The sequence below is a fragment of the Barbus barbus genome (genome assembly GCF_936440315.1).
Source record: "Barbus barbus genome assembly, chromosome: 26".
NCBI lineage: Eukaryota > Metazoa > Chordata > Actinopteri > Cypriniformes > Cyprinidae > Barbus > Barbus barbus.
In genome coordinates this window covers 1,031,162-1,056,196 of record NC_136754.1, presented here as the reverse complement: position 1 = coordinate 1,056,196, position 25,035 = coordinate 1,031,162, and the positions used below count along the sequence as shown (strand labels likewise).

At 35.5% G+C, this 25,035-nt stretch overlaps 1 protein-coding gene across 8 annotated transcripts in view; it reads right to left on the bottom strand.

The window, feature by feature from the left end:
* LOC306846058 (protein strawberry notch homolog 2-like) overlaps positions 1 to 25,035 on the bottom strand; it is a 51,494-nt gene that overhangs the window by 23,793 nt on the left and 2,666 nt on the right. For 3 of the 8 annotated variants that reach the window (XM_079379146.1, XM_079379145.1, XM_079379144.1), the window contains exons 4-10: positions 23,776 to 23,848; positions 18,981 to 19,154; positions 4,034 to 4,105; positions 3,829 to 3,937; positions 2,768 to 2,928; positions 1,139 to 1,272; positions 948 to 1,038 (exon numbers count right to left, since the gene is read on the bottom strand). In XM_079379146.1, coding sequence (XP_079235272.1) covers positions 948 to 1,038; positions 1,139 to 1,272; positions 2,768 to 2,928; positions 3,829 to 3,937; positions 4,034 to 4,105; positions 18,981 to 19,154; positions 23,776 to 23,848 — 814 coding nt within the window. Of the gene's footprint in view, positions 1 to 947; positions 1,039 to 1,138; positions 1,273 to 2,767; positions 2,929 to 3,828; positions 3,938 to 4,033; positions 4,109 to 18,980; positions 19,155 to 22,101; positions 22,144 to 23,775; positions 23,849 to 25,035 lie in introns of those variants that run through there. The other 5 variants (XM_079379141.1, XM_079379142.1, XM_079379143.1 and 2 more) reach the window with 3 other exon arrangements.

Below are 25,035 nucleotides of genomic sequence, written 5' to 3'. Positions count from 1 at the left end.
ATTTATATATTGCTAGTTCATACAAATATAAATGTTTCAGCTGCCTTGCAGTTTTATTCCAGTAAATTTTAAGGAGTAAATGCAAACTTAGCACACAACATTTATAAAAATAAGCTGCATAAGTGGCTCTTGTGATTGTGATGTTCTCATTAGACACTTTAAGATTTGCGGGAGTATTTTTAATACCTTATTTTTAACTTTATGTCTACTTTCTAATGGCATAACAAACATTGTTTTGTCAGCTGAAGCCCTTTAACATAAAATGTACTTCTGAGAGTTTAAGTTAATATTTAACCATATATTTGCAGGTTCAAGGCAGCGTTGTTAAGTGAAACCACAACAAACACTATTAAAAATAAGTGTAGTTGACTGATATATAGCTGAAATAAAAAAAGTAGATGAAAAATATAAACAAAAATAACAAATGTTGCCTTGGCAACTAACTGAAAAAAATGAAGTATTAAAATGACACACTAAAACTGAAATAAAAATAAATGAAAGCTAACTAGAAATATTGAAATATTTAAAGAAATACATAAATTATAAAAACATTTTTTAAAAAGGACATAAAATTACTAAAAACTAAAAAAAAATTATAGTTATATAATTAAAGTTAATGGTCACATAAAATGCAGGTAAACTAATAAAAAAAAAAAAATTCACTATTCTCCTGTATTTTTCTCCTGTTATTATTGTAAAAGTTATTTTTTGTAAAACAAAAAAAATTCTTCTTAATATTTTAAAAAATAAATTATTAAAGTGTTTTTAGCAAGCGTTAAATTTTGTGTTTTTATTTTTAAATTATGTAAATTTTACATTGTTATGATTTAATTAATTATTTGGTTTTCATCAACTCACAAAGCCTATTTAGATCCATTACTTTTGGAAAACCCAGACAATATGTACAATAAAGATGAAAAAAAGCAGTGACAAGTCAGTTCTCAAACCTTATTTAAAGCAAACACAGGGATGTTGGGAGCGTCTATGTCTCTGAGATCTCTCTCAGCATCGTACTTCAGGTCATTTGACACACTGAACCTAAAACAGAGCAGATTCCCAGAAAAAGATCCCTTGGTTAGATGAACGGTCAGATGAGTTTGACTGAACGTGAGCGTTAGAGATGCATGCAGGTGTTTACCACAGAGCTCTCTTCCGTCCCTTTAAGAAATTCTCCAGTATGATTCCGGCCACAGTGCGGCCCTTCCCGACGCCGGCTCCGTCTCCGATCAGAAACCCCGCCCGCTGACCGTTCTGAAGAATCACCTCGTGTTGCTGAAGAACATGAGCACAAAGGAGATTTTATACATTCTAGGGCTGGGCAACTTTTCAGATTTTATGGATTCTTATGAATTTAAACATTTTATGAATTTAATGTTTTGCCACGATTTTATTTTGTAGAAATCGAAGAATCGTGATTTTGGAATGGAAATATTACCAAACGTTAGAATTATGCCAATGATAACAATAAAGAGAAATTTTGAAATTTTGAGAAAAAAAAAAAAAAAAAAAGCATTTTCCTCGTATTATTTCTGAACATATAATATGTATTAGGGTTGGGCGATATGTCAAAAATATCTTATCGATAATCGCCGTTAAAAAATATTGCGATATCTGATAATATTGTCTAACCAAGCCCCACCTCCACCACGCCCCGCCCGCCTCGGCCCGGCCGAGACAATATTGCCGACATGTACCATAAACACACGTTCAGTTTGGTCTTAATTATTGCCACATTAAAGTTTCGGTTTTACTTTTTCTTAGTTTGTGTTTAAACTAACAGAAAACATTAGCTTTACTGTTATGTTGGTGTTGCTAATCATTTCCATTCTGTTCTTATCAAATTTGTGTTTGAAATGAATTTCGTTTTGTGAGGAGAACTGTCGAGGAACAATAATAGAACCCAATTTTAAGTTCATCATGGTGAGGTTGGACATTCTGGCAGTGATTGTAAGAATGATAAATGCATGTTGATGTAATTAAAAAAAATGCCTCATTCATTCATTCAATATCTTGAATAAAATATGCCTATTTTCCGATGTTTCTCTTTCTTTTTGGCATTATCGCCTGTGTAGACATTTCATGATGGTAAGTTTAATTTCCTTGAATATAACAATTGTTTCATTGTTTTTAAACTTGTAGTCAAGCTATAACGTAGGCTATATGATATTTATCATGAATGACTAAAATCATGCAGGGATTAAAAATTAATTATGAGTTTTTCTTTTTCTGGTAGCCTAGTTCTGAGGTCTCTTTTGGCCCGTTTTTAACAAAATAAAAAGAACTGCTTTTTAATTAGAAGTAATTTTAAATTATTTCATTCTTGCATGCAAAAAGACCTGTATGGTGACTATGGGGCCATGTAAATTTACTAGGTTGCTAGGTTTATCATGTCTTTTTTTTTTCTCGATAAAATCGATAATTGTCTTTTACCTGACTGTTGACATCGACATCGCGATATATCGTCATATCGCCCAGCCCTAATATGTATAAGACAAGTTTGTACAAGATGTAGTTGTAGCTTATGCATTTTTTCTGCAAAGATATTTAACAAGTGATTTGTTCAACATTTAGAGGGTTTAACAACTAGAGGGTTAATAAAGTAAAAGCTACTTGAATCAGGTTGTAGTTCAATTTTCAAGTTGACTAGTTAAAAATTGTTAAAAAAACAAAGAGAGATTTTAATTTTTTGCCATATCACCCAGCCCTAATACATTGACACTAAACTCATCTGTGAGAGGAAAGAGAAGAGCAGAGAGAGCAATGGTACCTGGCAGGCGTAGATGATAGCCTCCAGCTGCAGGGCAGACAGCAGGCCGGAGTTAATGCTGCGGTCTGGAATGGACAGTGTGTAGGTGATGTCCGGAGGAGGAACGCTGGACAGTGTGTTGGTCTCCACCACAATATCAGGATGAGAGATTCCTATAGTAGCTGCACACATGTGAACAGAGTATTGATTTGCCACAGAAGCACCACAAACTGTGAAAGTGAGTTGAGTTTCTGCTGTGTACGAGGGATGGGCAGCATGATTTTTTATTAAATTTAAATGTTTTTTTAATATATATATTTATATATTTTTACATTTAATTCACTTATAATTCAAAAATTAAACAAAAAAAAAAAGCATAAAAAAATTAAATTAAAATGTGCTTCACCAGCATGTTTCCCCTCCTTTTTTTCCCTACTATACATGGTGGGCCAAATAAAATCATATGTCATATGGGGGGGGTTATGCATAATTTATGACTTTTAATTAAAAACAAGTCCAAAATACACATGGACTCTTATTCTGAAATGTTGCTACTTCCAGCTGCTCATTCAAAAAGATAAAATATGGACTTTATCAAGCATCTACAACATATTACACTATAAAGACTATAAAGTAAACATTGTCATTATCCATTAACAGCAATTGTTTGGCATAAATGCATGGTATTAATTGATTGCGAGCCTGTAGAATTTGAAACAGCACCGCGTTTTGACTTTGAACGTGCACCGCTTGGACTAATTTAATTAAATTGTTTCTTTTGAAGTTTAATAATTGTATCAGACTGTATCATAACTACTGTTATTCCATTTCTAAATTTAAGCCCTCTTAAAATGATAATTAGGACTTTTGCTATACCATTTTAAATATTTATGACCTTTAAAATATTATAATATAGCATTTAAAATCATTTTAAATTTGAGAAAACTAAATGCAAGACTTTTAAACACTTGCAAGGATCCTACACACACTACAACATGTTATAACTGTGATATAAAAATACATATCTGGCTCATATTGCTCACTCATGTGCTGTAGATTAATATAACCGCATGTCTACTTACATTTGGATGGCTTGTATTCGGCGTATGTGTCCGCATGCCCCAACTCCTCCGTCTCTTCCTCATCTGCCTCCTCCTCTTCCTCCAGTGGCGGCGGCGGCGGAGCAGCAGCCTGTGGAAATGAAGGAATGAAGATGCAGAAAACAAAAGATGATAAAATGTAGTGAAACAGAGGACAGAGTATTACAGAGAAAAGGAGAGGACCTACCTTAAATCCTGTGACTGATGCAGACAGGAGAGCGCTATAATCATTCGACCCAGCAGGAAACGCGCTCAGGTTCTGCTGAAGAACACAGATACAGAGATGTTGAACATGCTTATGGAATTACACAAGAGAAATCAGACTCTACATTGTTACAGGTCCCGGGCAGTCGGGAAGAGTGTAAACAGTAATCTTAGTAGTAAATGAGAGAGACAAGAGTTAGTGGTTACATTCACGGTCCTCTTTGTTGTCTTTTAATACACATACACATTTGTATTTCAGAAGACACTTTGAATCACAAAGTAATTCATAAACATGTTGGAAAAAATAATACACACTGTATAGATACTTAAATCAAATCACAATAAATAAATGAATAAACAAATAATGAAATCTTAACCATATGCACAGAAATGCTCTAATTCTTATACAAAACTAGCTGAATTAGTGTCATATACAAATATACAAATAATTTAATTTGTGACCCAAACTATATGTGGGGTGGTCACACTCTCCCCTACAAAGAAGCTAATGCATCCAAATATTGTTTAAATAACCATATTGGTTCGTTGGTTCCTTTTTTTCTTTCAATAGACAAATATTGGGTAATTTATTGGTGTCAGTGTCTGGTATGGTATGAAAAGAGCAGATATGTAGAATGATGATATGTATGTTGGTGTTGGATAGGTGTAGTATTGTGTTACTTCTGTCCCATTAAACCCTAAAGTATTAACTGATGTGTGTGTCTGTAATAATGGCTGACCTAAATGTGAGTAGGTGAGTCTCTGTGCTGGTCTTCGATGTCTTGTAGATCTTTTGGGTTCTATTGAGGGGGAATTTTGTGTAGTTGTGTGTGGGTTAGTTAAGACAACAGGAATGCCTCTGTCATGGATGCTTTCTGGTATGAATGTCTCCTCATCTACAGGTAAGTATTCTTCATCGGCTTGTGATTCTGCAGGTAAGTATTCCCTATTTATACTCTCTGGTACGAATGGCTCCTCATTTACAGGTAAGTATTCTTCATTTGCTTGTGTTTCTGTTGGTTGCTCTTTTTGCTTGCTTTCTCTCTTTCCTCTTACAGGTCCTCTGAGATCTTACATTTCACTGCTGGTTATAACCGTGTATGTGACAAATAAAAATCTTGAATCTTGACTTGGAAGTGTAAGTTCTTCCTGTTCTCTTCTCTCCTTTGACAACATAGGTTGTAGATTTTGAGTTCTTTTTGGTGTATTTTCTGGCATCCTTATCCAGTAGGATGTATTTTCGTCTTCAGAGTCAGTCGTATCACTGTTTAATGAAGTGTCTCTCTTTTTTTTAGACCTTGTCTTTCTCATCATTCTGTTCTTACCCTTTTCTGCTGCAGATGGCATCTCTGGTACAGGTGACAAAACAGGTAGGTCAACAGGTAAGTCATTTACAAGGTGTAGCAGGTTTCTATGTAGGGTACGAATTTTTGCTGGATCATTTTCTGGACTGACTCTATAAACTGGGCTGTCATTTAGTTGTTCTTTAATGATGTATATTTGTTTCTCCCAGTAAGACTTAAGTTTTTCTGGTCCACCTTTTCTCATCATATTCTGGACAAGCACTCCATCTCCAGGATGCAGAGTTATACCCTTTAACTGATGGTCATAATATTTTTTTTCCTTTTTCACTTGACAGTCTGCTGTTTTCACTTGCAATTCTTTATGCCTCCTTCATTCGCGCAGCCCATCTGTCAGCATATCTTGTCGGAGACTCATCTGTTTCTTCTAAGTTCAGTCCAAACAGTAGATCAACTGGCAAACGTGGAGATCGACCAAACATTAAGTAGAAAGGTGAGAATCCAGTTGCCTCATGTCTTGTACAGTTATAAGCATGGACAACACGTGCTAGATGTTCTTTCCAATTCTCCTTTTCCTTTTCTTGGCGTGTTCTCAGCATTTGTAGAAGAACCCTATTGAATCACTCAGCAGGATTGCCTTGCCTTGTGATAAGGGGTAGTCCTTGAATGTCCAACTCCAGACAGTCTACTCAAGGTCTTGAACAGTTAATTCTCAAACTCTCTTCCTTGGTCGTGATGCAACTTATTTGGATATCCAAATCGTGGAATAAAATCATTGAATATCTTTTCGGCTGCTGTTCTTCCAGACTTGCTATTGGTTGTATAAGCTTATCTGGTAAAGTGATCGAAAACAACCAGTATGTACTCAAAACCACCTTTACTTTTCTCCAAGTGGAGATAATCTATGGAAACGAGTTCAAGAGGAAAAGTAGTTGTGATGCTTCCCATTGGAGCCCTCTCATGTCTAACAGGCTTCTTTTGCTTAATACATGAATATGTTCTTGTGACATAATTTTCAATGTCAACTTTCATATGTGGCCAATAAAATCTCTCTCTTGCCAGATGTATCCCCCTTTCTGTGCCCACATGACCCATATCATCATGAAGATGCTTCAGGACTTTCTTCTTAAATTCTGCAGGTAAGACCAGTTATTTCTGATGAGTGGTCTTGCGATACAGCAAGCCATTGTCAATATGCAGTTTTTGCCACTCATGTAATAGCTTCTTGGCTGGGCCATGCAACCCTCTTCTGACTTCCCTGGTGAGAGTTTGGTTGTTTTCTTTAAGTTTGATTATTTCCCTAATAGCAGGATCTTCTTTCTGTGCTCTCTGTAACTCACTGTGATGTGTTGTCGACAGAAAATCATGGTGAGATAATTCTGGGCATGTGTTTGTAATTTCAGAGTTTTGAGCTGAAATGAGAATAGCTATCCAGGCTACATCCCATTTCTTTGGTACCTGGCTCCCTTCCCAGATTGTACAAACTGCATCAAAGGACATTTCCCCTGAACACGAGGCCACATACTGTTCTACTTCCAGAGGACAAGGAGAGAGAGTGTCAGCATCTATATTTTCTTTTCCTGGTCGGTACTTGATGTCGAAGTGGAAATCAGACAGTTCTCCCACCCAACGATGACCCACAGCATTTAGCTTGGCAGTGCTCATCACATAGGTCAGGGAGTTGTTATCAGTGTATACAGTGAAGTGAGGTGCATAAAACAGATAATCACGGAATTTCTCACATCTACCCCACTTCAAAGCTAGGAATTCAAGCTTGCCAGAGTGAAGATTGTAATTTTTCTCTGCTGGGGTAAGAGTTCTAGATCCATAAGTGATAACCTTTAACTTTCCGTTCTGCCATTGATAGAGAACTGCGCCTAAACCCTTCTCAGATCAGTATGGAGAGTAAATGGAGAGTTGAAATCTGGATAAGCCAGAACAGGTAGATGGGTAAGAATGTCAATCAGTGTTCCCAGGGTGTACTTGTGTTCTTCAGTCCAGACCACTGGTGTTTTAGAAGGCAGCTGGTTACCTTTCCCTTTGGTTTTGTTGATTCTTTCCATCACTCCTTGTGCATTATTGTTCTTTACTTGCAGAAGATCATATATGGGTTTGGCAATTCTCGAGAAGTCCTGGATGTATGTTCTGTAATAACTTAAGAATCCCAGCAATCTTTGTACCTCTCCAATGGTGCTTGGTGACTTTTCTTTCAGTGACAAAATGGCATTGAGGTCCTTGGGGTCAATGCGAACACCTTCACCAGAAACAAGCCATCCCACATAGCGAACCCCTCTGTTGAAGCGTTCACATTTTTTTGGTCTGAGTTTCACCCCATGTTGTTGTAGTGCTTTTAATACCCTTCTAAGTCCTTCAAGGTGGTCTTCAAAGGTCTTTGCATAACAGAGTATGTCATCCAGGTAAGGTATGCAGCAATCATCTCGAAGGGAGTCCAGCATCTCTTCCATGCTTCTTTGGAATGCAGCAGGTGCATTGGTCAGCCCAAAAGGAATACTTACCCACTCATATAACCCCCATGGTGTAATGAATGTCGTCTTATGTCTGGATCCCTCAGCCATAAACCCTTGATGGTATGCCTTCCCTTGATCAAGGATGGAAAACCAGCTGTAACCCCCTAAAGTATCTGTTATGTCTTGTATACGAGGCAAAGGGTGTTTGTCTGGTACTGTCTTCTTATTAAGTGAATGATAGTCAATGCAAAGTCTAAGTGAACCATCTTTTTTTCTTACACATACAACAGGAGCAGAGTATGGTGCCTTGGACTTAACAATCCAACCTCTAGCCAACAAGTCTTGAATGTACTCCTTGACTTCCTGATAAAGTGGTTTAGGTACAGAGGGCGTATGTTCTTTGCACAGGTATGTTATCCTTTAATGTGATTGCTATCTGCAGGCTAGGAATGCATCCAATGTCATCATCGTCACTTGCAAAAGCTGCTGACTCTTCATAAAGCAATTATATTACCCGCTCTTGCTGTTCTTTACTGAGGTAGCTAAAATCAACTGGAGGGTGCCAAAGTGTTGTAGAATTTCTTCCTTCATTCTTGGTACCAGTCAGGGTGTCCATACTGTTCACTTCCACAGACAAAGGTTGAAAATCTGCTTGATCAGTTTCAATTACTTTTCTGACTGTCTGAATGCTCCCTAGTGTGGTCTTTCGGGGCAGTTTGATGCTATTGCATGATTTGGGGCAGTCGTGGCCTAATGTATAGAGAGTTGGACTTGTAATCCGAAGGTCGTGGGTTCGAGTCTCAGATCCAGCAGGGATTGTAGGTGGGGGGAGTGAATAACCAACACTCTCTCCATCCTCTCTCCGGGCGCCGCAGCAATGGCTGCCCACTGCTCCGGGTGTATGTTCACTACTGTGTGTACACTTGGATGGGTTAAATACAGAGCACAAATTCCGAGTATGGGTCACCATACTTGGCCACACACCACTTCCCTTTCCCTTTGATTGCCAACAGGTATTTGAACATATGGGTTCTGTGGATTTAGAATTTTCAAAAGTCCCTAGGCAACAATCAACTGGTCCAACTGTGGACACTCCATGACAGGTTCGAACAGCACCATCTTTTGGAACATGACACTTAACATGAGTGACACAACCTGAGTGGATAATAACATCTTGCGGTCCAACATTTATCGAGACCCGAATATCCAAATCTAGCTCATTTGAAGTCTCCTGGTATTGAATGAGATTTACAAGAGCATTGGCCTTATCTTCTTCAATTTCCATTGCTGTCCTGAAGAGGTTGGCTAGAGTGAAAAAGGCTTAAGTTCGATTTTCACCACCTCTTATAATATCTTGTACAACATTAAACCCCAGAATGGGTCTTTCTAAGCCAATTCTGCTTACCAGAAAAGGAACATGTATAGCCAGTCTAGGGTCTTCATTCCCAAGAAGGTTAAAAGTAATCTCCACCCAACCATGGAAGAGCTGATAAAATGTAAAAACTGTAACTTGAATGCAATGTAAGTCGCTTTGGATAAAAGCTTCTGCTAAATGCATAAATGTAAATGTATTAGGTCCTTTTTTACATCTCTGACCTCCAGTTCCTGTGAGTCAGTAATCTCTGTGAGTGGGCGAAGCTTTGTGTGAGGTAAGTAAATTTCTTTCCAATTCTAATCCATAATGCTGACCTGGGCTCCTGTGTCTAATAAAACACTGACAGGATAACCGTTCACTGTATATTTCAACAGACACTTTTCTCCTACAAGCTGAGCAACTCTCATTTGATTAGACTGGTTTTATAAGTATGGAGATGTGATGTTGTGGATTTGTTTTGACAAAGTCGAAGTAGCTGTAGGAGCTTTTAATATTTCATATTGGGACGGATACTTTACTTCGATCACTGGTTGTCCCTCTGCAGAAATCGTTCCCCATTTCCCTGGTTTCTTGATTTCTGAAGGCAACTTCCCACTCTGTGTCCCTCTGCGGGAACCAGTGGCTGCAAGTGGTCACATTTTTATCTATGCATTCGTTGCATCTTGACTGTCACTGCCTTTGAAGAGAACATCTACTTGAAGAGAATTGTGTTTGGGGTCTTGACCTGTATTGATGCTGTGATGGATACTGGGTCTGAGACTGCACCTGTGTATCTGGATTGTCCAGTGGCATGGCAGATGGTAGGAATGGGCTGCTGAGGTGGTTGCTGATGTTTTCGAGGTTGTGACTCACTATACTCGTGCCATGAGTTAGGAAATTTTGCCATTCCAGACCATTTCAAGGAGAGCACTGCAGTAGTTCCTGTAGCTCAAATAGTAGAGCATGGCGCTAGCAACACCAAGGTCATGGGTTCGATTCCCAGGGAAAGCAAGAGCTGATAAAATGTAAAAAAAAAAAAAACACTGTAACTTGAATGCAATGTAAGTCGCTTTGGATAAAAGCGTCTGCTAAATGCGTAAATGTAAATGTAGTTAAAGCTTTGATTTATACCCTCAGCTGCCGAATGGTGTCATCTTTTGTCATCTCATCCACTCTCACCATTTCTATAGCCTCACTGTCAGACTCAAACTGTGCGCTGTGTGCATGTACCACCTTATGGCGAGTAGACTGACCCAGCCGGAGTTGCATCTCACTTTCATCACTTGTAATTCTTATTACTTGTCTCAGCAGGGTTTCATCAGAGACACTGGAATCTAAGAGGAAAGGTCTCAACTCTCACCGAATGTCACTGTGTTTTAGGCCGATGCCTTGTGAAACGGTATGGATAAATACACTCTGAACTGTGTGTTTGTCATATCTAATGTCTGAATTCACTTGTCTAGAACAGAACAGTATCTTCTGCTTTAGGCTGATCATGCGGTACAGGAACTGCTGTGGTGTCTCATGGTCATGTTGCTTGGCAGTCATGAGTTCCTGGAAAAGTTCAGTACTGCTGCTTTCACCTAGATGAGACTGGAGAAAACTCTTCAATTCTGCAACAGTCATGTCATCCTTGGTTATTAACATATCTTTAAAATGTCCAGGTTTAATCATGCGGAACACCCCTTGAATTACTTCGCTTTCAGTGTAGCCTTCCTTAATGCCTTCATCAATTTGCTTGCACAGGTTGCTGAATCTTATGTCAGATACACTGTCTCCTATTTGTCCCCCATGGATCTTGAATTCTCGACACTGCAACATTGCAATGTCTCTGATGGAGACCATGGTGTCAGAGTGAGATGTGTTGTGGTCACTAAATTCCTGCCTTGAAATGCTAGAATATACATTATAAGAATATTATTATTGTTTGGAAGATGTGTGTGTGACGTGACTGTGGATGTAGGAAGTGTGGTAGGTTTAGTTCTACTGGCTAAAAGTTTTCTACCTAACTCCTCATAGTGATAACATTCTCTGGTACTCATCCAATGATGTGTCTGTGTTATGAGGTGCAATAAATGGCTGAGTAACCTTTTCAGTCCTAATAGCACGTTGCTCTACAATTTCATCAATGCATTCATTTAAATTCATTAACACCGTTATCCCTTGGTCAGGTAGCCTAGATCAGGGGTTCCCAAACTTTTCCATTCCATGACCCACCTAGACAAGTACAATCTATTTCAAGACCCAGCTAAATATTTGAGATCAAAAAACGATTGACATTACTATAAGCTTAATCATAATTAAAAGCGTAATATGGCAGAAATTAAGTATTTAAGAAAAATAACCATTTTATTTTATAGTACCACTTCACTACTAATATTTAAGTTTTAATTTCTTCATTTACAGACGTTAATGAGTCTATGAAATATGTCCATAAAACTTCGAAACGCGCTCACTCCGGTGTGGCTATGAACTGTAATCTGCGAGTGTTGTTAAACTCATTGCGGGGTTCAGCGCAGAAAATGCCTTCAGAACCCAACACTTTTTTTTTTTTGCAAAGCATAAGAAGCGAAGCAGAATTATCTCAAACAGTTTGGAGATTAAAATAATTGTGAGATAATTGTGAAAAATAATAAACAGATGTCTCATTTTAAATAAACAAAAACTAAAAACTGAAATGACATTTACTTCAGCCAGAAATTTACTTTTGCGATGTTAAATAAATGTTCAGCTATATCTTCAAATGAATTTTTAACTTTGGCACACTTTTTTCCCTCTATATAGTGATGACATGGCAAGGAAATAATAGGAAATTTGGTAAATTCTGTTTATGGATTAAATGCATATGAACAAACGAAAACAAAGAACTCTTTACATCTCTCGGAAAGATACAGCGCCGAGTTCAAACAGACGATAGAAATGCATGAACATAAATATAGGCTACCTGAAACAGTTTTAGCAACATTTGAATTTCCCGGTGTATGCAATCTGATGCAGGACACAGCGCAGTGAAATGAGCGAGTTTCTTCTCATTAATAATGCGGACTGAGCATTTTAATAATCAAGCGTTGCTCTGAGACCCTCACTGTTATTACAACTCATGCGCGCCCGCGCTTAAAAACAGGCAACGCATGTTTTAAATCCCGGCCTTTGCGATTTGGAAATCGCATTGAGCAATATCGCAATTCGTAATTAATCTTTGTATAACGTCCAGCCCTAGGAACTGTGCATGTATCATTTAGCTGCCGCCAAGTGGCTTTGTGCGACCCACCTTGTCCCACTCTGCGACCCACAGTTTGAAAACCCCTGGCCTAGATGATTCCCAACTATGCATGTAAGTGACAATGTAATTAATGTAGCTCTCTTCGTCACCATCCTTTAATGGTGTAACATCTGCAACTGGTGCTGGGTGAATGTCTTTTGCCAACTGGAAGAGTTCACCTGCGTTCAAAGTACAGACTTTCTTCTTGATGTTCCAGATAAGTCTCTTTCTTTCTTCGTCGGACATGATGCACTTTCAGGTAGATCTGGTTATGTGGTGATGCTCTTGGTGAGGATGATGCTGGTCACCTTCTCCCCTTAGCCTCTCACACACGCGTTGCTCTCTTCCTGAGGAATGTGCTTTGCTGTCCCTCGGTTCAAAATCACTGGACCAAAAGTCGTCAGAGTAGCGCTGATCCCGGACGAGCCCCCAAAAAATCTGTTACAGGTCCCGGGCAGTCGGGAAGAGTGTAAACAGTAATCTTAGTAGTAAACGAGAGAGACAAGAGTTAGTGGTTACATTCACGGTCCTCTTTGTTGTCTTTTAATACACATACACATTTGTATTTCAGAGTCAGTAAGACATCACAAAGTAATTCATAAACATGTTGGAAAAAATAATACACACTGTATAGATACTTAAATCAAATCACAATAAATAAATGAATAAACAAATAATGAAATGAAAACTTAACCATATGCACAGAAATGCTCTAATTCTTATACAAAACTAGCTGAATTAGTGTCTCAGGTAAGTAATTGTACACATAAATTACTCAGGTGAATACATGACAAACTTCTGTGTGACAAGCATCTTAAAATTCATAAAATAAATAATCAGTTGAAAAGTTATTTGTGCATTAAAGCATGTAAATTACAGTTTAATAAGACATTTAATTAATTTAACTCACCTTAGTAGTAAATGCGAGAGACGAGAGTTAGTGGTTGCTTTCACGGTCCTCTTAGTTGTCTGAGGATGTGCTGCAGTCATCACGGTAACTCAACTCTCTCAACTGATGCTCAGAATTCAGAAAATGCTGCTGAACTGTTCAGTGTAAACTCATTATAACACATTAAGGTCATTTAAATAAAACTTAAATATGTATACAGTACAAATAGAAATAAACAAATAAAAATGAAATGTATATACAAATAATTTATGACCCAAACTATATGTGGGGTGGTCACAACATGCTAATAATATCGACTGCACATATATACTTTACTGGTGATGAGTATTAAAGGGATAGTTCATCATTTACTCAACCTCAAGTTCAACCTGTATGACTTACTTTCTTCTTTTGAACACAAAAGAAGATATTTTGAAGAATGTTGGTAACCAAACAGTTGATGGCACCCACTGAATTCCACAGTATGGAAAAGAAAAATACCATGGAAGCCAATGGCTATTGTTTTGGAACAACTTGAGGTTAAGTAAATGATGACAATTTAAATTTTTGGATGAACTACCCCCAAAGACAAGAAAAACAAGGAAAACAACAATATTATTATTATTATTATTAAAGATATATTTTTAATTTCATTATTTAAATTAGAAAATATAAATATTATAATACAAAAATACATAAATATTAAGATTGTACTGTAAAATGAAAAAAAAAGAATAATTAATTTTATTGTAACAGAAAATAACTAATATTTATAAATTTCATTACTGTCAAACTTTAAATTATAGAGCTTTTATTTTGGCAGAAAACTTTTTTCTCTGATTTATGTAATTAATCTGAGTCATACTTTTCAGGTTGGAAAATACAGAAATCTGGGGGGGGGGGCATCAATGACTTATTAAACTTGAAATATAAAAAAAATTAAAAAGCTTAAAAGATTTACTTGCTCAGGGCTCTACATTAAATAGAGTACTGAACGTTGATCCGTTTACTAGCACACCAATACACTGATGAATACTAAACATCAGCTCATTAAAATAACCCAATTTATCAATTCACACTGAAAACAATAACCTTGCAATGCCAGAAACCTGCATTTAAAGGAGTTTCTCTAATAGTGACATTAAAATGTAATCCTTCATGTATCCAATTCCAAGTATTCAATTTGTTTTGTGAGTTAATGAAGCATTAAAAACCCCTTAGCATTTCAAAATATCAGCAGAAAAGAAGCTTAAGCAACGCCACATGTCCATGTTTAGTGATTAAACACGTTAACGCACCTTTAAAGTAGCTTGCACAGCAAACTGACCTGAGGCTTAAGAAATAACGTTTGTAGCAAGGATATCTTGCCATTTTGAGACAGCAAAATTATACAGTACACTTCAAGTCAGGCTTAAGCTACAGAACGGCTTGAGTCAGAATCCTTCAACAATCGAATGAAAGCCCATTCCAAATACTGTAATCTCCTGTTTGCATACATTACGGTCTCTACCAGAAGGATCTTTCAATTCTGCACAATAAAAATGATCTCTGGCAGTCAAAAGACTAGGGCTGCCACTAACGACTATTTTTATTTCGATTAATCTATTGACTAATGTTTCGATTAATCGATCAATCTAAACTACTAATTTCCCACAAAAAAAAATCAACAATTTTACTTAAAAATATTTTATTAAACCAAATGCAAATTTCTATGAAATCCTTTTTTAAAGCAAAAGTGAAGTGCAACAGAGTTAAAGTAGCAAGTGTCCATCTCAGTCAAAATCACTGAAATTTTGTTGAAAGTTCAGTATTATAGTGTGAGAATGACAACATATCCACGTGTTCTAGTCTAATAATAATACAATTATAATCAAAAAACACTTTTTAAAGGAGTATTCACTAGAAAATATTATTTACCAGAATTTATTTGGGTGAAAAATGTAAATGTGCAGTATTTCTGAAAAAATACTTTCTTTTTTTACTATGAAATCAATTAATTGGAGATGCTTTTTATTATTAAAATTTAATGGAACAATTCAAATGGAATCCAGAAATAATGGAAAACAGAATTTGGTACAGATAAAACTGTAAAACTCAATTAATTAGACAGGGTTTTTGATTAATAAAATTTAACAAAATTGAATTTGGAAATAAAACAGATTTCATAGGGCCCTATAATTATAAATTATTTCTTTTTTGTGGTAATGAAAATGGATTTAAGTGAAAAATAGCTTATTTTAATTTAAAATGGCTTAAAGTACATATATAATAGCAATAATGCAATAACAATTAGTTCAAATAAAGTATCAAAAGCAAGAAATCATATGGTTTTATTGAACAAAAGTGTTAAAATACATAATGTATTATAAACAATAGAGCTAATATAGATTACGCATTACAACAAAGGCCTGCAGGGGGCGCCGACGACCACATTACTGTTTAATATTGACCAAGCATCAATTAAGTCAAACGTACATTTAATCTTTAATATTTGGCCATTTCTTTAGGACAGAAATGCTACAGCCGCTGTAATTACATGAATATGTGGACATCAAACCGTGTAAACAGAGTGAGGGTTTGAGCTTTTATTTTGAAATCGCGATGTATTCTCCTGTGTTTGTGTAGATTTATAAATGATTTACCTCACAAATCTGATGAAATGGCGCGTGTTGTGTTCCCAGATGAAGGTTATAATAAACACATACTCCATCTCTGCATGTTGTTGTGAGATTGAGTCGCTCCACATGTAAATGATAAGTTTCTGTGGAGCTACTGTGAACGGAGCCGCTGTGAGACGCACGTACTTAACCTACACGCATGCAAATAATTAAAGAGCGTATACTGTGTAAACTGCATTGCATATAATTATTTAAATCATAGCGTTTGTGAATTCACAATTATGCTTAATTATGATTTTTAAATGGGTTTAATATATCATGCAGCCTTGGAAAATAGTCTAATAATGTATAAATATTCTCGTCTGTGAAATGCACCACTTCCGGTATTTTGCCGGTTAGTCGACGTGAGCAAAATGAAGTCGACGATTTTTAAAAATCGACTAGTCGACTAAAATCGACGAATCGCGACAGCCCTACAAAAGACTAAGAAATTGCTTTGCATTGTTCTAGCACAGACTCATATTGTGCTCTTACGGTTGCAATTTCTAAGACTGTACCACTTCTCTTTTGAGAGTGGAATATAAGAATACATTTTTATAATTTGTCAAAGTGTACAATATTTATTTTATTTTCCAATACTGTGAAATAATTGCAATGGCTGGATGTGTTTCAATTAGTGATCGACCGATATTGTTTTTTTTATAACCGATACCGATACCAATTATTTGCATGTCTATGTGCCCGATAACCGATATGCAGAACCGATATTTATTTCCTGTTATAAAGTAAATAAATGACTGCGTGAAGTAAGTCCATACTTCACTTTGGTTTTTCCTCCTTTCAGTCATCTTAACAAAAAATGTTTTGAGAATTAGCAGTCTTTCATGCAGGGCTCTAGACTCATTCTTCCCACTGATCTCACTTTTGCGACTAACTTTCTCAGTTGGTCGCACGAGCACATAATTTGGTTGCAATTTGTTTTTGCACATTTGAACATTTGATTAATCAATGCATGCTGATGAACTTTTATCATAGTTTATAGTTATATGGTAACGAAAGTGTTCAACATTCAACTCGTTCTTTTTTATCAGTATTATTTGTGATTTAAATTTTGTGAACAGGAATTCCTTTTTTCATGCGCTTTCACTTTCAAATTTGCGATCTTGGTGTCACATTTTACAAGAAAAGATCATTGTCTGTTTAGCTTATATCTATACACCTTTCATTTTTTAAGACTAAAACAAAAGATGGATTCATTGTTATTCTTAATTAAAAAGCACAACAACAATAAAACAGTAGGTTACAATGACAAACTAGCTTACATAACATTTATCAACAAAAACTAATAAGACGAGGCATGGCACAGGACACATCACATGCTGTATTATATACGTCTAATAAATTACAGAATGTTTAGCAAACACTGAGGAATCAAATAATAAAAATAGAAAAAAATTAAGGAAAGCCTCCATAGTGTAACGTGAGGTAAACAACAAAGATAACAAGCTTCTCAAAACGAAAACAAAAAGAAAAGTAAAACTAAACTGGCTGTAGCTGACAGGACTTACATGTTTTTTCTACAAGAATACCACCATGTTCACCTTCTCTGGTTTACGAAGCGGTCTTTTACTTTAGTTTGAAAACCAGCTCCTCCGTTGCGCTCCGTCCGCGACGCGCACCTTCGCGCTCGTGCTGACGCACCGAGTATAAACCAGGCTCTACCCATGAAGCACTCGAGCTGAAAGCACCTCTCTTCACGTGATCAGTGAAATCTGACATCTATAATGTATACAGCACGCGCTGTATGAAGCAGACACTTTGGAGCAGCGCAGACCATGCACTCGTACAAATGCGACCACGTCAAATTTTAACAAAAAATTACCATTTTGGTCGCAGTCTAGAACCCTGTCATGTTAAATTTAACCTTCGTATTAGAACAAAACATTTTATTTTATTTATAAAAAGCTTTAGCAGCAACACTAATATTAGCAGTAAGCAAAATAAACGTAGAATGTCTAATGTTTTCAAATGGAGAAAATAAATAAAGGACCGGAGTCATATCAACTTCATTTGACAGCGCAGTTTATCTATGCATTTACACAGAAATATAGGCTACTCAAACTGCAATCGATTGCAGAGAATTTCCATAGAGTTGTATTAATTTAGAGGTTTATAAACGAAATAATGGTTATATAGTAAGTGTTAATACAATTTAGGGTGCTTCAAAAAAGTGAATCTTGTTAAAAGTTACATGCAGTGGCCGTGCTGAGCATTTCTTGAGCATCAACCGCTGAGTGAACTGCAATATGAAAGCGGCTTCACGAGACTAATGATGAGCATATAGACAACAGAGAGAGAATTAAATTCAATGCTTTTATTTCCAACATGCAATCATTCATGGCTGTATTATTTAATTCATGCAAAGTTATATCTTTATAGGGACAGGGCTTGACTGAGTATCTTATCATATTTCTTAGAGCCAAGTTGCATAAACTATATATCAGGCATTTATGTAATACATCTAATTTGTGTATTAATGACTGTAATATTAAATAGTTTACTAACTACAGCAAATCAAGTACCTGCACAACGTTGTTGTTGTCTAGTCTCCCCTCAGATGCGCTGCAATTGCGATCCTGCGCGCAATTCTCAAAACACCCACAAGATGGCTGTGTTTATCGGCGAATCCGATATTACAAAACCGATATCCGATTATGGGAAAATGCTTAAATATCGGGAAAATATCGGTAAATCGATATATCGGTCGATCTCTAGTTTCAATCTGCAGTAAGGATGCTTTCCTGTCACGTATGACACACACAGGTGTTCACAATGCTGGCCGAAATCAGGGTAATCAGCAAAAATCCAGCTGGATCATTTAAGATGTTTACGCCGATACAGGAAAATGGATTAACGTGCTTACATGAACACAAGCTTTGTTGGCTTATTAAGCATAATAGGTTTAAAAACATGCATACAAACATCTGTGGGACCATTGAAAACGGTAAATATCTGAGAGAAAAGTAGTGCATGAATACCTGTCTCTGACTGTGTCCAGGTATATCCCAGTACATGGGTGCCGCAGGGCCCTCGGTGGGTAACTGTGCCAGGCCATCGACGGCAAATCCAGAAGGGTCTGGATACTCCGACAGAGAATCAGATGGCGAGGGGAACAGCGATTGGTTGGACAACTCATCTATGAATGGCAGATCCTAAAAATAACCACAAAAAACATGTTCAGAAGTTGACACATCAGTCACTAACATCACTTTAGTGAAATACACATAGCAGTTTTAGTTTAGCCAAATTTTGTGTCTAAATGTGTATTTATTTATACATTCTTCAGAGAAAAACAAAAGAAAACATTTTAATAATGTGCTGTTCACCAGGGTTATTTTAGTTACCTAAAACTAAAACCATAAATATTTTTGTTCCTTGAAATAAAATTAAAATTAACTGAAATATATATATATATATATATATATATATATATATATATATATATAAATATATATATATATATATATATATATATATATATATATATATATATATATATATATATATATATAAAAACTTTAAACTTATTTTATTTCTGCTAGTTGCAAAGGCAATATTTATCATCTTCATTTTGTTTAACTTGAAGTACTAAAATAACTAAAACAGAAATCAATTCATAAAATCGATATATATACAGACAAAAAACTCAAACTAATATAAATGACAAAAACAACAAAATCACTAAAACTTTAACTAAAATTAAAATGAACACTGAAAATTAAAATAATCTAAAATATTACAAAAAATACTAAAATAACTAAAAAAATATATAAATTAAAAAACTCTTTCCTATGCAATTACAATAAATGGGGCCACAATTCTTAAAAAAAAAAAAAAAAAAAAAAAAAAAAAAAAAAAAAGTCATATGGGTTTGACATGAGGGTGAGTAAATGCCAATTTCGTTAAAAGCTGTGATACTCAGGACCGGAGCTCATAAAATCATCTGATATATGATGTGCGAACTGCGGTTTGTTTTTCACAGCAGCTGTGGACTCGACACATTACTTCAGACATGGCCAATGTCCAAAAGCATTCACTGTAAATCTGTAAAGAGATGGTTTTCATTCCTGGAAGCTTCAGTACTCCTGATCACACTTGAGGAGATAACCTCCTGTTATTCCTACAAGAGATGAAATATTGAAATCTAGACACCGCTAAAGCGAAGCCTCACATCTATGTTTAGGCGTTAAATGCAAATGCTTAATGCACCTTTAAAGTAGCTTGCACAGAAAAAAAAAACCTTTTACTATAGCAAACAGACCTGATGGTAAAGAAATAAAGTTTTTTAACAATAATAGTAATCTTTCAATAATCAATCAATAATAATCTTTCAGCTACAGTAGAAAGCTATAAGGATTGTATATCAACCCAACTATTATGAATCAACCAACTTATTAATCATTAAATTATATTCTTTAAAATGTAATGATGTGGTTGATTTCAAACTTGCACATATAAGTATGAAGCACATAATAATTTACTTGCCAAATGTATTCAGAGGCTGTTTGAAATGAGAGAGTCTGTATAAACTCAATGCATATTATAAAAAAATATATAAATATAAAAAAAAAAAAGAAAAAAAGTACATCTGTCAATGGGGTGAAATAACTGTAATAATGAATTAAAAATGTATTTCACTTTGCAAATTTTAAAATTGTTTAAAAATCAGATTATAACTATATAACTCAAAATTAATAATGTGTACAAATAATTGAAAAACATTGTACTGATTTATTTTAAGTTCATTTAAGGTGACATTTTTGTTTTGTTTTTGTGTGTTTTGTACAGATTAAATTTAGTAGTGGAAGTGACACTTATGAAAAAGGGTAGGTAAAATATGCAAAGTATTCAGTTTACACCTTTTGTGGTTAATATGTAAAATTATGCATACTTATGGAATGAAATAAAAAATCTTGATGACGATGATTCTGAAAGTGCAAACCTCAATTATACAGTAATCTTCAGGCATAAGCTACAGAACAGCTGGAGTCTTTCACAAACACAGAATCCTTCAACAATGAAAGCCCATTCCAGATACTGTAATCTCCTATTCGCAGATGTTACAGCCTCTTAAAAGTGCTCTACTGGATGGATCTCTCAATTTCAAGCTATAAAACTGTTCTGAGTCTCTCAATAGATGATGAAATTGCTTGTATTATTCTGGAAACGACTCTGTTTCCAACAGCAAGTAGTGTAATTTTTCCATTTGCGAGAGTGAAACGGGTAATTTAGCAGAGATAAAGCAGGGTCAGGACTGAATGACGGGACAATAGCAGTAAATTCTGTTGGACAGGAAGGAATGAGGATCAGGGTACGAGGAGAGAGGTCAGAAATGTCCAAACACATCAGGAACTCATATCTGCAGAACAAGATGCTGAAATACAGGAAGCAAACTCACAGCAGTAGCGGGATCACGCACTGTTTCTATACTGTGATTTATCATCCTAACTCACACTACAACAGCTGAAGACTTTCTGCACTGGAAGGGAAGCTGCAAATCACCTCATAATGTTTACTAATAAGGAACCAATCAGCTGTGAACTCAAGTATCCTACAGTATTTTCAATGCAAACACATTAGTATAAAAACTCCCTTTGCATGCGCTTTTTCAGAAAGCATATAATTATTAAAACACACCAAATATGACTTTGACATAATGATCAGAAGTTATTTAAATAAATAAAAAAATTGATAATATGATATTTGTAAATATATTTTATAATGTTCTATTGTGAATAAAATACCAGTTTATGAGATTTGCAAATGATTGCATTCTGTTTGTAATTTACATTTTTCCTCAACCTTACAACTTTTTTTTTTTTTTAATTGGGGTTGTAAAAAACAAAAAACAAAAAAAACACTGCCGTTCACTCTATTCTATGCCATTACATTAAGTGGGGACTTTTATTCTGCAAAGTAGATCAAAAACCCCACAATCTGACTTTGATATATTGATCACTAGGTAACTAATCAGGGGATATCATGGTTTACGTTTCCATTTCCATGTTACAACCATAGCAAACAAAAACACCTGAATGCATCGAGCAGCCTATAATAAAAAGATCTCTGTAAACAATGCAGATATAATCAAAACTGTACCTTTAGCAAGGGCCGTCCTATCTCAGAGTATGAAACAGCATTGGCAACCTGCCAGAAAGACGTTTATTTGAGAAAAGCATTAGCTTAACTGATGCACGGACAAATTCACTTCAACACTGCACCTACCCATGAGGGTCTGACCTGCACCTGGTGAAAGATACACTTCCAATGGGTAACACTGACTCACTGAAACACACTGAGCACAATCCAGCGTGTGTTTGCTCTGTGGTGTGGTGGTCTTTGGTCAGGAAATGATGCTTGTGTGTTCATATTTACAGGCAGCCAAGCCTAATTTTACCGCATGTGCTTTAAGAAGTGTTTACAGCTGCATGTGGCTTCTGATAGTATTCAGATAGTGAGAATGTGCCTGAACAGCAAAATATAAGCAGCATATAACTGATATTTCCCTTTGCAAACATTTCAGTTCAGTGTCAGTTATGTGGATAATATCTGTACAAAGATGACTGAACAATTAAAGATAAAGCTGGAAACTTTTAGCTGGCAAACCTAAATAGTTTCCATGTTCTCATGCACAGAGAGCATAAACTCTTTCCTTCATAAAAAATCACTTTCTATCTAGTGATAGGAGAATGATGGAGAATACACTGCAATGAATCCTATAAATCTTACTATTTCTAATAAGATTGTGAAACTGTGCACAGCATGCAACGCTAACCATTTCAAACTAGGGTTATTATAGTTAACTAAAAAAACAGCTGTGTGTGATGTGAACTCACTGTCAGAGAGAGAGGAAGCATAGCGTAGCAGGTATTGTTTTACTAATCCTGCATAATTTTATGTTGAAAAGAATTGAGGTTTGCCACTGACTTGTCCCTCTGCTTAGAACGCAACTGAAAGCTTCTTCAAACGCCTCCATATTTGAAAAACCGCAGAAAAATGACAGGAAATTACAGAATATTTGCATATATTTTTACAGCTGGTCTATTCGCACGGGATTAGTATTACCTGAGGCAATTTCTCCGGAGCTTTTTACAGAAGGTAAAAGTTGCAGTAATCTTTACTGACATTGTCTAATGATTACTGAGATGGCGCATTCGGACGGGACTAAAATAACTGAGAAGCTCTGGTAATAATTACTTTACCCCACCTTTCCATGTAAAACTAATCATGTCCGAATAGGGCTTTAGTGTGCTAAACACTAAAACTGACATTAGAATCAATAAAAAAAAAAAACTACACACAAACACACAAACAAAAATAAAATTACTAACATTTCAAAAGTAAAATGAAAACAGAAAATATAAAGATAAAACCTAATTCAAACTATAATATTAGCTCAATGACACTGAAATAACACTGTCAAACAACAGTATGCAACATTGTTGTCATGTCACATGACCCGTTTGCAAAAAAATATATATATTTTTTAACATTTTAATATTTTGATCAAATTATGATTCATGAAAGAGACCTTGTTTGATTTGACTTTCAGTTCAGTTCAATTCATTACACAAATAGCATTCTGTGGCGGCGCTGAACTGAAAGTCTCATTAATGTGTTTGCATTAATGCCACAGCTTCATCGTCATAATTGTACGCTGGGCTTTCAGCCATTCAAACCTGTGTTTTTATGCTGCACGGATCAATGGTTCTGGTGAGTTCAACCTCGACCAACACTACAGCAAAAAGCAAAAGAGACGGGATCTGCTCTTACCTGGGAGAAAGAGTCATGAAAGTCTATGTCAGGCAGGTCCAGAGTAACCGAGGACGGGTTTGGCTGGAGCTGCCTGATAAATCAGAGAAGAGAGAGATCAGGAACAATCACACAGAGAGCAGAATGTCTTCAAACACTATTAGAATACAGATCTATTCTGAATATTTTAGGGGTGTAACAATACAAGTATTCATACTGAAAAATTTCTGTACAGGTCTGAAACTTAATTTAAAACTCCAAGTTTTATATATCTTAATTTTAATGGATCAATAATGATTCTTAAATCCCAATATTGATCTTTTAGTCGATGCTGTTTCAGATGATGAGTGAATTAAACTTCACTAGACATTAAAATACTGTGGAAATGGAAATGAGTTTATGGTTTTTTGTGTATGCTATCCTCGGCAGTTTTTGAAATGTTGTTTTGATACTGTATATGGGGCTTTCTTGTACAATTGTATAAAAATAGTCTAATAAAGCAAACAAACCTCCCGTCCAATAATCACAATAAGTTGTTACTTTTCTGTAACATTCGATAAGAATCGATAAGTCATCTTTTGTCCATTTTATCAGGAAATTCAAACAATAAATGCTGTTTTGTATTGATTATTATATCTAATAATAAAATTGAATTGTATAGTTTGTGTTAATTGGAACATGTAATATTATTTATTACATGTTAATAATATATTAATGTGCAAGTAATAGGGTTTCAGCATTATATAGATGTTTTCTCCTAAGAAAATTATGATTATAATTGAATTTATTTAAAGACAGAGACACAATGTGATCAGTAAACAACTGTTTAATACAAAAGAAAAAAATAAGCAATTTTATGTGTAGTTTTTTCCCCTTCTGTACTGAAAATGTACCAAATCGTAATTTGAAAATCCAAGGTACGTACCGAACCGTCATTTTTATGTAACATTTGACCTCTAGAATATATCATATCAGTAAAGACATTAGATAATACAAAAATTCACCTAAATTCATCTATTTTCTTAATGCATATTATTGTGAACAATTAATCCATGTATATCTTTGAATTTAAATATTTTGTATCTTGTAATGTTTAATCAAATCATCACAACTGGATCTTCCAGTGAAAACGTCAGGATGTTTATTTTGCATGCAGTCAGCGAGGAATAAAACACTGTGTTGACTATTTATTGTCAATACATTATTATTGCTGTATATAATGAACAATTCATTATATGTATAATGCATGCTTTTTATTTTTGCTCGCTGAGAGGAAAAGAG